This window comes from Microtus ochrogaster, chromosome 5 (genome assembly GCF_000317375.1).
Source record: "Microtus ochrogaster isolate Prairie Vole_2 chromosome 5, MicOch1.0, whole genome shotgun sequence".
NCBI classification, from domain to species: domain Eukaryota; kingdom Metazoa; phylum Chordata; class Mammalia; order Rodentia; family Cricetidae; genus Microtus; species Microtus ochrogaster.
In genome coordinates this window covers 51,033,343-51,046,120 of record NC_022012.1, presented here as the reverse complement: position 1 = coordinate 51,046,120, position 12,778 = coordinate 51,033,343, and the positions used below count along the sequence as shown (strand labels likewise).

Here is a 12,778-nt window from a genome sequence, read left to right as displayed (position 1 = left end):
CCATAGTCCCAGAATCATATACCTCCAGGTGGGCTGCAGTGTGACCCCTGGGGGCACTTTGAGGCACATTCTGAAATCCCTGGTCAGCACAGTGACCTCCACAGCCCCCAGTGGAACACCCCTGCGCTCAGTTATGTGTTCAAGAGCCAGGAAGAAGGAGATGAGACATCTGCTCTCACGGGGCTGCTGCTCCTGTGGGTGAGGTCACCGCCCATGCCAGGGAATAAGGACAAAGGGCAGGGAGGCCTGGCCCCCAATCTACTAAGGAAGCACTGTGTGACTCCAGAGCAAGCATCCTCTTGAGCTCTGCTGTGACCCACTTGGGGCTGGTCTAGAGTCAGTTTCTGCTGTTAGGTCTGTGGAGGCAGAGGGGGTGGGGACATACTGAAACATTTAAGTAAGCATGAGCCATGGCTGGCAGCCTGGCTAATGCACACCAGAGTTGGCAGAGCGGGCTCCTGCACAGGCTTTGAGCCGGCAGGCGTGGGCAGGCACTGAGCGAGAGGGACTGGTCAACAAGACAGGCACTGCTCTTGGCCAGGGCCACCCACACTACCTCCAGAACATGGGCGATCCACACCACTAAGCCACCTTGACAGCAGCCCCAGGCTACAACCTATATCAGAGACAAATGTGTGGCTTCCTTTGCTGCCCTAGCTGGGAGTAGGTGGAGGCTTTTAATGGAGGATTTGCTATGAGGTAGGAGGGCTTGGAAAGGTGGGAACAATTGCTGGAGGGACCTGCACTTCTCTAGGAGATATCCCTCTTCTTGTGGGGTGGGGGGGGCTGAGGTCACTAGTGGATACCTCTACCCTGCTGGCCTGATCTGGGACGGCCCACTCTGTTGGGATGAATGAGAATGCCTTGAGTGATTGGGGGAGTCCTTACTTCTCTCTGAACCCTGTTTCCTCCTCTATAAGATGGGATGATTTCCGTCCAGCACCCAATAGGGCTGGCTCTGGAAGAAAATGATCAGGCTGCATGATGAGCTGGCTTTACTCTCTTCCTGTTAGGAGATTTGGGTTCTCCTGGTGGCCAGAGGGCTAAGGAACCCTGCCCTAGAAAGGATCTGAACATGTAACTATTGGTGTTGATCCAGTTAATGCCCAGATTCCTTGCAGATTCAGCAATGAAGGTAATATGGTGCATCCAGACCCACCTTGTCTGCACTTAGAGCAAGAGTTTTATCTCTGGCAGGCTTTGCAGAATTGACATAGGCTGGGGCAGAGGGCATGCCGGAGGGGCTCTGGACATGGCCAGCACTTGTCGGGGAGTTAGTGAGACAGAGAACCAAAGAGGAAACAGCCCTAAATCCTAGCATATAGGCCCCTAATTTATCTGCTCCTGGTCTTGACCAGGAGGTGCAGCTCTGCCCTGCCCGACCCTCACGTCCCCCAAGGTACCACCCAAGCCCAGGTCTGTCTGGTGGAGGGCTGGAGGAGGCAGCAGCTACTCCTGCCCTTACTGCCTCTGTCATGCTCTGTGAGAGCAGTCAGATACCACCATGGCCTGCGCTTGTGGGTCCTCATGTGCGCGCCCCATCTGTGTGCACCAGTGAACAAGCAAGCATGGACGTCAGGGATATCCAAGTCCCCCTCCCCTACCGCATCCTGGGCAGCACGCCCAGTTCCCAGAGAGCCTATACACTTCCTGTGTGAGTACCACACATGCCTGTTCCTTTCCCTGTGGCCCTCTCCCCTTCTGGTCCAAGCAACCAGCAGCCTGGCCCACCTGGCATGGCTTACCCTCCCCCATAGCCCTCCCCAGTCAGGCACTGCTAAAAGGCTCTTCTTGTCCTGCCTGGGCATGCGGACACTGGGAGCGGGAGCTCAGTTATGTTTGGTTCTGGGGCAGCTTTTCTAGAGTCTGGGTGGGCTGGGTTAAGGCCCTGGCCTCTGCCCTGCCTCAGAGATCCAGGCCAGCGCGCACAGTGCAGACACAAGGTTCATCTGTCTCCACGCCACTGATGCCCTGTAAATCACTCTCAGAGCCAACAGAATCAATCCACTCTGACTCTCTTTCTAGTATCTGGGTCCCGGAGCACCACTGTCTTAAATGCCCCATCTCTTCAGATCCCCATCCAAATAGTCCTGACTGCTTCCACTATGTAGGCCCACCTCAGGCCCTTATATCCCAGGCGAGGCCGGACCAGAGAAGAGGTATGAGAGTCAGTGTCCCCAGAGCTGTACCCTGACACACCCCAGGTGCTGAGTTAGAGCCAAGCCTTCTTGCACTGGAAAGCCATCTTCTGTCTCCCAGCCTGTCTTTCGGACATCACTTTCACCTGGCCTCTGGTCCTTTGCCGAGGGCCTCCCACAGAGCTCAGAAAAGTGGACTCCATTTCTTCCTTTGGGCTCTTCTTGGGCATCTGGGGTTCTGCAAAGGCCTTTAGACTTTGGCTTCCTCTCTGGGGGCTCATTTCTGCTGTCTGTACAGTTGAGACGTTGCCCCAAATGGTTGCCAAGAAAACTTGCCTTCCAGATCCCATGACCTGGATACTCTGGAATGCTGATAGGGTGCAGGGGAGCCACCCAAGTGTGCCCTGGCTGGGACAAGAGAACTCAAGTACCTCCAAGAGAGGTGTCGTAGTGATACTTTCCTCAGGCAGAGCCCAGGATGGGTCTGGTCAATTTGACTCCATGGGTCATGAAAGCCAGGCAGCATGGGATAGCTGGAGGCCCCACAAACAGAAATCAGCCTGGGGAAGAAGCACAGCCACCCCCTCCCCCGGACTTCTGATATTGGGACGTGAGTTCAGTTCCCACGTATAAACCTCCTAGACAGTGTTGCGATAACAGAGTTGGGTGTGCTATGCAGAAGCTCTGTCTGGCATAGGGGAGAATATCAGCTATTTCATCCCTCCTCCCTGCTCAGATTCTTGCTGAATTGAGGATGGGTCTATTGTTAGGCATAGGCACCAGGCTGCTCCCTGCGCTGTACCTGTACCCTCTTCTCCTTACCAACAGTGCCTAGGCTATGGGCTTCATTTTGCCATTTAAGGATTCTGTGTCCCAGTCCAATGGCTCTTCCTGTGCTGTGCTCAAAATACGCCTTCCAGTCAGGCTGGTCTTTCTATTTCAACACCCTGTTACACCCACCTCCCGCCCCTGTCCAGGCTGAGGACCGCAGACAGGAGTGCAGACTCCCTTCCCACTCTCCAGGGCCGAGTCAAGGACAGCTGGCCCACCCATCTTGCATCTGATTTCTTCCACACCTTGCATGTGGATCTTTCTCTACACAATTAGAAACTGCTCTTTGAATTTTACTTCATTTTTCTAACTCCTGAATTAACACAAATTATCTCCATTTTCCCCCTTCGTCTTCCCCCTTTTCTCTTTCACACCTCTTCTTCCTTTTTCCCCTGCACTTTTTTATTTTTTGTTTGTCTTTGAGGCAGGGTCTCACCCTAGCTGAGACGGGTCTGCAACCCATTCTGAAGCCCAGGCTGGCCTTGAACCCACAGTGCAATCCTTTAACTTCAGCCTCCCCCATGCTGGCATTGCAGGCACGCAATGCCACACCCTGGTTCAGCTTGCCCATCTCTGCGCAGCCCTAGTGCTGTGTCTCACGTTGTCAGTGCTAAGATGATATCTGGGAATTGTTCTCAGTTGAAGCCCATGTAGGTAGGGGCTGCTGGGAACAACCTCTTGGTTGGAAATTGGTGCCTGGATGAGCAGAACCCCCCGCTACCTCAGGTGTTCCCTTTTCACGTCTCTCAGCTCTGTTCACCACCAGGGTTGTGGAATTTTAGAAAGCAAAGTCTGTGAAGCAGAAATGGTGAGCCTGTATCTACCCATGAGTCACGTTAGTGCAGGGGGTCCCTCTCTGACTCATTCCCTTCTGGGTGCCTTGTGATCCCCTTCTTCAGAGCTGGTTTCCCCCATCGGATGAGAAGGGTGTGGCCTGGGTCCCTGGAAGGGAGACTCGAGTTCCTTCTCTGCTCTTAGTTGCTCTTGGAAATGGTCCTGAAGGAGGTAGGCTGAAGGCCTGATTCATACATGGGTAGTAGTGACTGATGGGCCCTGAGGCTGCAGATCTCACGGCACCTCAGCCTACAGCAAAGGAAGAATGCTGTAATGCTGGAGCTCCTGGCTCTGTGACAGAGGTGGGGTGCACTAGCACCTCTCAGAAGGTACACTTCCATTCAGTCTGCTGGTCAGGCACCACAGCTAGGGACAGGGGGTGTGGCATGGGGTGCCCCAGGGCTGAGATATCTGAGGGGTAGAAGCCTTGACTCTGGGACCTGAAGAGGGGGTGGTTCTGTCTGTCACCAACCAGGTCCTTTCAGTGAGGAAGGCAGTGATGGGGAAAAAAAGACATAAGGGTGGGTGTAGGTAGAGGCAGAAGCCAGCCAGCCCTGGCATGAAAGGCGGGGTGCAGCGCTATGAAAGGGTCCAGAGGCCAGGCACTGAGAGGAGGCCATGGCAGAGGTGTGCTGGGTACACACAGGGTGGGGCATGAAGCCTCCTCTTCACTTCCCACCGCACAACACTCCCCGTTTCTGGCTCAGGGTATCTGTGTTCAGGATGCCCACTTATTACTGCCACTGGGTGCTCTTTAAGTACCGCTATGGTCACCCCAAACCTGTCTGGCAAAGAGATTGGCTAGCACTGAGGTGGCCTGAGTGACCCAGACAATCTGGGTGGGCAGAACCACGCCCTTGGCAATCTGACTCCAGGGGCCCCTTTCCGCGGGTCTGACTTTCTAGGGTCAAGAAAGTCAGACAACCTGGGATAAGCTGGAGTCCCGATAAACAGAGATCAAAGCTTTTCTCCCAGACCCTCAGGTTGGGGAAGAAGTACGGGCCCTTGGACTCTTGATCCTGGCCTGTGAGTGCAGCCTTCACATAGATCCCCTAGGCTGGGTCAGGGTCTCAGCCCCTCACTCACCGGGAGATGCAGATCTAACCAACAGGGCCAAAGTAAGAGCCAGGGTCAGGGCTGGAGCTGACAGCGGGTGTCCTGGGCCGAGAAGCATCGCGGCGGGCTGGGTGTCTGGACTTGAAAGGCTAGGGAACAGAGCGTGCCGAGTCTGGACAGCAGCGAGTCTCCAGTCGAGGGAGCAGGGCTCCTCGCGCGGGCTAGGACGCAAGGGCTGTCCGGTACTTAACTCCGGGGGCGGGGCAGGCGCCGACCCGCGCTTGCTTTTCGGGCGGGGGTTCCCAATGTCTGCTCCCACCCCCAATCTTCTTAAAGGGGCCGTTCTGGGCTCCTGCTCTCGGTCAGGGTTGAAGAACTTTTACAGCGAAGGCAGACTCATGCCCTGTTTTAAGGATTTGGGACAAAGTGTCTGAGACTTTAGACCCCCCCCCCCCCAGAACACTGTGGGCAGGAATAGCTTAAGAATGGGAAAGGAAGTGTGAGCTGCAAGTCCTCTTCTGCCCTTGAGGGAATGGTGAGGGTTTAGCTGCCCCCACCATCACAGGACTCTGAGGACTCCACTGAGCGGACCGCTAGACAGGACCCTGAGTTTGGTCTCCTCTTTCAACAAACTGTACTTTCTCTGCCTGTAAAGACTAAGGATCTCGACCCTACGGTTAGCTCAGTCCTGTGATAACATATGTTTCAAAACAACCCTCAAGGCGGGGGTTGAGCACCCTTCCCTCATTCTGTATAGGAGGAGCCCAGCTCAGAGTTCAGGGTCAAAGGCAGGTGCCTGGCCTTTCCTGCCAGGAGCCTAGGCCTCCTGACCTAAGAATCTGGGTGTTTTCCCTCGCCCCACTGCCTCCTGGAAATCTGGCCCTGGATTTAGCTCCTACCTAACAGCTTCAGGCTGGGGCCTTCTCCTCCTGGCTCCATCCCAGGCAAAGGCCTGCCTAGTCCCAACCAGGAGCTGGAAAAAGCAGAGTATTGTGGCCTTTCCCAGTGCCTGTGTTTCTCCAGCCCCAGCTGCAACGGGACCCGGCTTAGGTTTCTCCAGTGTGCGAAGGTACCCCCTGTACCTCTCTTCTGTCACACATATCCCTCCGCTGGGTTCCTTGCTGCAGCCCACGCTTCACTGTACACCCTCGTCCCAATCCTTGTCCACAGGCAGCAGTCAGATCGAGTACATTTCATAACTTTCCACAGAACCCAACCCCACGAATGGAGAATCTGAGGCTGAGCGAGATGAAAGGGGTGAGTAAGTTGGTCTGGGCTAGTGTGAATGTATAAGGATTAAGTGTTTTAGTATGTTTCAAATGCCTACCCTAGGGGCTGGCATACAGTAGGTGCTTAGCATATATTTGTCTTGTAACCCCTTTCCATTCTGTACATTCCAGCACTTCACAGTTTGTATACAACTTACTCACCTCCTCCGACCCCATGGAGTATCACCTGTGAACCTTCAACTTTCCCCTCGAGAGGCAGTTGTTTGTGTATAGTAGGTGTTCAATAAATACCCACTAAAACTGGCTAAGGTGCTATTTGTTACTATTTTACAGGGACTTTGACAAACTTAAGAACTATCCAGGCACCCTAGGTAGGTGAGGCCTTGAGTCCTCCTCTTTTGTTTTCCTTTTCTGAGTCAGCCAGGCACTTGGTCCTCATCAGGGGCCAATTACTGTCCAAATATGGATCCAGGGTTGGGGAGCGGAGGCTTCTGGGAATGTTAGGGGAAAAGAGTTTTAAGAATGAAAGGGAAAGGAGGTGTCTGCCTTTTTATGAATTAGAAACTTGAGGGGAGGTTAGCACTGGTCCCACACCGCCCGTCTTCTCCCATCTTGCTTGGCCCCTACCCACAGATTTCGTTGCCCCCCTCCCCCACCAGGAATCATTTTCCTGGGGATCCTTCAGACAAGTAGCTGCTGCCCATCCCAAGGCTGAGATTTAAGACAGGATGAGCTCAGAGCCGTCCCCAGCAGTAGATGGGGCTGGGAGACACAGACCTGAAGAAGAATGCAGCAGGCACTGCATTCATGACCCAGCTTGTACATCTCTCCTGGGGGTTCCCAGTTTGTACAGCACTCACCAAGGGAAATAACTAGGCGGTAGAACACTTACCTAGCATACACAAGGCCCTGGATTCAACCTTTATCACTGGGATGGTGGGGAGGGGGATGTAGTTTTATTGGTAGAGTTCCTGTCCAGCATATAAAAGCCCTGGGATTGCTCTGCAACACAGCATAAAAACTGGGCACGGGACTAAAGAGATAGCTCAGCAATTAAGGGTCCTTTCTACCCTTGCAGAGGACCTGAGTTGATTCCCAGCACTCGAATTGAGTGGCTCACAACTACCTGTACCTCCAGCTCCAGGGTCTCTGATAATCTTATAGTCTCCATGGGTACCTGCATACTCGTCATACATTCACGTAAACACGCACAAAATAAAATTCATTAAAAAAAAAAACTGGATGTGGTGACATAAGCCTTTAATCCTGACACTGGGGTAGAAGTAGGAGAATCGAAAATGCAAGTCATTTGCAACTACAAAGTTAGTTCCTGGGGTGGAGGGTGTGGGAGAGAGATTAAGAATTATTCACCTGAGGTCTTGACACCTTTGGAAATAAATCTGTTTTCAGATGAAAGAGAAAGCTGCGGCTCTGAAGCTGAAGGGTCACTGGGGCTCTGGGCAGACAGGTTTGACCTCTGATAGTCTGTAGCATGAGACTTGAACCCTGGACTGAAGCTTTAGAATGGCTAATCATCTCCCACTGATTCAGAGCTGTGCTCTTGGATGTGGCTAGTGCCAGCTCTTCCGTTGTCCTCACCCCAGCCTCTAGGGCATGCCTGTCCTGAGCAGAGCTGACCCAAACTTCCCTGGCATTCTCAAGGTTGACTTTTGCCTCCATTCTGCCTGCTAACCTTTGCCATGACTTTCCTCGAGTTGGGCTGACCAGACATCCACAGGCAGCTTCTGTTGCCCCTACCTCCTTGGTCACATCTTTTCCCCTCAGGAAGCCCTCTCTGGCCTCTTTTCCCCACACTGAGCTTTCTGTGTCGACTCCATAGAGTCTTCTCTCTAGTTAGACTGACGGAGGTGGGAGTAACTCAGTGCTTTTCCCACCCCCTACAGTGACACCTTTTTCACAGGACAGTTCACCCAAGCAGAGAAGGAAAGAGGATGGCTCAGAACGTTCCACCTATAATATAAGTCAGAGGGTTACAAATTCTCTGAAGTTTCAATGATCTATAGGATATGCTGTCTCTGTTTCCCTAAGAACTCTAGGGCAATGAGACAACAGACACCTAACGACTTCTGCTCCCCACCAATGTTTAGCCCTGCAGATTGGCCAAGCTCTTTTGGTCACTTTTACTGTCCCCCATCCCCAGTGCATCTGGGACTAAGCATGCCAGTGCTGGCAATGGCTGCAGCCCCACCCTGCCCTCAGCCTGGGTGTTTTGCACCCTGACCAACTGGCTCCACCCAAGGAGCCTGTGGCCAAAGCCAGCCTGCTGGTAAATGGCTTGTGCTTGTGCCCTCAAAGGGGCGGTGTCTGTGCCGCACTGTGCTTCAACTGGGCCCTGCCCTTAGGGAATTGGCCCTCTGCCATGAGGGACACAGAGCACAGACTACCCTGTGCAAGGGGACATGGGCTTTAGGTATTGGTTCCTTGGCTCTGTAGTTTCATAATCAGGAACTCCTCTGCAGAGCCTCAGGCGAAGCCTCTGTTAGGAGTGGTCTTGCTCCGGCTTCTGGCCCAGGAGCTGGTGGGGCTCCTCCAAGTGCAGGCAGCCAGACTCCAGCGGGCAGGAGCAGTTAGTCCCAACAATTACACAATTCAGAAGCTGAAAAGTTGTCTTTGCTGCTTTGAAAGCAAGGCTGTGGATGGGAGGCCAATGGGGAACATTGCTTGTCCAACCCCTGGGAGGGGGGCTCTGGGCCACGCCTATGCCATATTTGGGGTTATGGGATGGGGACAGGAGTGGTCTACCCTCTCAGGGCCTCTCAGGTTCCCCAGAGCAGGCTCTCCCCCTGCCATACCGTGTCCACAAAGGCTTGTGGCTTCAGTGGCTGTGACCAGCTGGCCACAGCTGACTCCTCTGGGATGTGCTATTTCTAAATATTAGTTCATGCTGTTAACCCTTGCTGTGCTGTATGCTGTTAGCCCTTGCTGTGCTGTTCTGATGGACAGTGACCACCTGCAGAGACAGCCTCTGGGAGGGGGGCTGAATGGGCCCCAGCTAGGTGGAAAATCTGTGTGTGTACTCGCTCAGAGTCTGGGATGCGTTGGGCACCTTTGAGGGGTTCGGCTGGGTTTCTTGGAAGGATGAGAAATACCTGCTTGGGCCTGGGACCAACGCTTGCAATGGCTTTAGATGTGGGTCTGAGCTGGCGGCCCGGGTAGGGTAATGGAAAGAATGTGGGGTGAGGAGCCAGCAGCAGGGTCTTGCCAACCCTTTTCTGTGTGCCTTGGATGAGTCACGTCACCTATCTGTGCTTTCCCCTCCTCTGTACAGAGCCACCATAATCCTGGGCTGATGGTCTCTAGCTGAGACAGGGAGGCTTTGCAAACCCAAGGGCAGAGCCTGGAGCACCTCACTCTTTGTTTATGGCTTTCAGGATTCCGTTAGGAGAGGGACCTGGAGCAAGCTGGTGGGGCTACACCCTGTCTGGAGCTTGTACGCTACACAAACCTGCACAGCCTGGGCTGTGGCCATTCCTGGTGCATTGACTACTTGTCCTAGTGAAAATCCTCCTGGGGGAGCCGGGGAGAAGACTGAGTGCATGTGAGGACCTGAGTTTTTTATCCCCGGTACCCATGCAGAAAGCTAAGAATGACCTAGCCTGTAATCCCAGATCTGGGAGGTAGATATAGGCAGTTTCTGGGAGTTTGCTGGCTAGCCAGTTTGTTTTAAAACTGGGAGCTCTGCATTTGGTGAAAGACTCTGTCTCAAAAATAAGCTGGAGAGAGGTCTGGAGAGATGGCTTAGCTGATAAGAATGTGCATCACTCTTTCAGAGGATCTGAGTTCAATTCCCAGCATCCATACCAGGTAACTTCCCCCCCCCCCCCCACCGAGACAGGGTTTCTCTGTAGCTTTGGAGCCTGTCCTGGTGCTAGCTTTTGTAGACCAGGCTGGCCTCAAACTCACAGAGATCCGCCTGCCTCTGCCTCCTGAGTGCTGGGATTAAAGGCGTGCGCCACCACTGCCCAGCTATATCAAGCAACTTACAACTGCCTGAACCCCCAGCTCCAGGGATCTGATGTCTCTGGCTTCCTGGGCACTCCCTTACAACATATGGCAAAGGCAAACACACTCAGAAAGACAAACATATGTAGGATTAAAAATAAAATAAATCTCTAAAAAGAATAAGTTTGAAAGTGTTAGAGAAAGACAGCTCACATTAACCTCTGGCCTCCACATGCCCAGGCAAACACACCAGCACATACATGCATGTAACACCCACACACACAACTTCACAGTAGCCAGTCCATGAGATGCCCCCAGTGGTCTCCATCTGGTGGTGTTTCCATTCTGGTGCAGCCCCTGCCCTGGATGAATAGAGCTGCCCTGTGCACCCAGGAAGGCAGGGCAGAAAGGATGGTGCAGACTCCAAGGCAAGGTCACAGTGGCATAGTGGCTTCTGCTTTGCTGCCTCCAATCACTCGCTGTGAGTGGCCATTCCACGAACAAGGACAGGTAAGTGTCCTGTGGAAGGCCATGTGGGGTGGAGATGAGGGGTCTCACTAACCACCAGAACCAACTCACCTGTTATGAGAACAAGCCATCTTTGGGTATGTCTGGATCTTCCGGCTCTCCAAGTACATTTTTTGATGACTGTGGGCCCTGCTGCTATCTTGACTGCCCCCTCCCAAGAGCTCTAGAACCAGAATCTCCAGCCAGATTTCTTTCAAATTCTTAAAGCCCAGGTCCTGTGTGAGACAGGAGACTGCTGTGGTAAGCACCCTGTATTTTGTGACAGTAGATAGTGGGTGTAACACTGCATAGCTGCCTGCCAAGGGTGGGCCAGTAAGGGAGATGGTCCTGTGTCTTCACTCAGAAAGGATGTTCTGCTCCTGCTGGTAGAGTGGCACTCTTCTGACTCAACCAGTGGGCTAAAGAATTCACGTACTCAAATCTCCTCTGCTGAGGACTGAACTCAGGCTTATCCAGCTAGTCCTGCCTGAGCTGCACATTCAGCCCCTCAAAGGATTTCTTTTCTTTTTTTTTAATTTTTAAAAGATTTATTTATTTATTATGTATACAATGTTTTGCCTGCATGTGTCCCTGCAGGCCAGAAATTGGCACCAGATTTTATTACAGGTGGTTGTGAGCCACCATGTGGTTGCTGGGAATTGAACTCAGGACCTCTAGGAAGAACAATCAATGCTCTTAACCACTGAGCCATCTCTCCAGCCCCAGATTTTTTCTTTCAGGATGTATACATGTTGTGTATTCATGTGTTTATGTGAGTGTATATATGGGAACATGTGTGTATGTATGTTTGTGCACATGCATGTTGAGAACAGAGCTCAATGTCAGGTGTCTTCCTTAATTGCTGTACGTCTTATTTTTAATTTGTGTGTGTGCACAAATACATGTGACAGCACACGAGTGAAAGTCAGAGGCTACTCTCGGGCATTATTTCTCTCCTACCGCTTGGGTCTCAGGGCTTAAATTTAGATCTTCAGTCTTGGTGGCAAGTGCCTTTACCCGCCGAGCTGTCTAGCCAGTCCTTCACGTTAGCTTCCTTATTATTATTTGTGTGTGTGTGTGTGTGTGTGTGTGTGTGTGTGTGTGTGTGTGTGAAGGTGCTGGTAGAGCCAGAAGATGTCAGGTCTGCTACAACTGAAATTACAGGCAGTTGGGAGCCAATGGCATGGGTGCTGTCAACTGAACTCAGGTCCTTTGGAAGAGTTTAACCATTGAACTGTTCTCCAGTCCCCCCACCTTTGCGCAGGATCTTGTCCCTGACCTGGACTTCATTGATTAGACCGACTGGACAAAGTGCTCCTATCTGCCTCTCTCTGCTCTCAGCAGCTGCTCCTTGGCGCTGGAGTTGTAGAGGTGTGCAGTCATCCCTGGCTTTTACTGGGTGCTGGGGATCTGAACACAGGAACTCATGAGTCTGTGGCCGGTACTTTATCAACAGATTCATCACCCCTCTCTCAAGAAAGATTTCTTAATTGTAGACCAGGTGCCAGGCACTATGCTGGAGGGGGGCACTGGTGACTAATATATAGGAGCCTGACTTTTTGGGGACTTAGAAATTCCCCAAAATGACTTGGTGATTAGTTGGGCAGAAAAGACAAGAAAAGTATGCAGGACAAGCCCAAGGCTCAGGCACTAAGTTGGATGGTAGGGTGACACACTGAGATGAACTAGGGTTGGGGGACATCTCACAAAAAATTCTTTGGAGGCTAGGGATGTAGCTTAGTTGATAGAAGGCTGGTTTAGCATATACAAAGTCCTAGGTTTGATCAGAAATACCGAATAAAACCAGGTATAGTTGTGGCTTACACTTATGATCCTAGCACTTGGGAAGTAGAGACAGGAAGACCAGAAGTTCAAGGTCATTCTCAACTACAGCGTGAGTTTGGCATGTTGATTTTTCTCTCATGTGAAACCCGAGTGGCATGGTGCAGGCATAAACCTAATGCTGCTGAGAATATAGGAAGAACAGAGAAATGTTAGGCAATTGTTGATGTGCCATTAGTGAAGGAGCCACAAGAGGAGAGGGGACTGCCTTGGGCAGATGAAGAGTGACATAAAGTGAGACAGAGATCCAGGTCTGAGCTTGGAAGAACCAGGTGCTGATTTTTAAATTTCTCTCTTCTCTTCTCTTCTCTTCTCTTCTCTTCTCTTCTCTTCTCTTCTCTTCTCTTCTCTTCTCTTCTCTTCTCTTCTCCTCTCCTC

General features: G+C 52.1%; 1 protein-coding gene across 1 annotated transcript in view; it reads right to left on the bottom strand.

The window, feature by feature from the left end:
* The window catches only part of Cspg4 (chondroitin sulfate proteoglycan 4), a 35,725-nt gene extending 30,640 nt beyond the window's left edge, over nt 1-5,085 (bottom strand). The window contains exon 1 of the mRNA XM_005347404.2: nt 4,890-5,085. Coding sequence (XP_005347461.1) covers nt 4,890-4,977 — 88 coding nt within the window. The 5' untranslated portion in view covers nt 4,978-5,085. The remainder of the gene's footprint in view (nt 1-4,889) is intronic.
* Between the last annotated feature and the right edge of the window lie 7,693 nt (nt 5,086-12,778).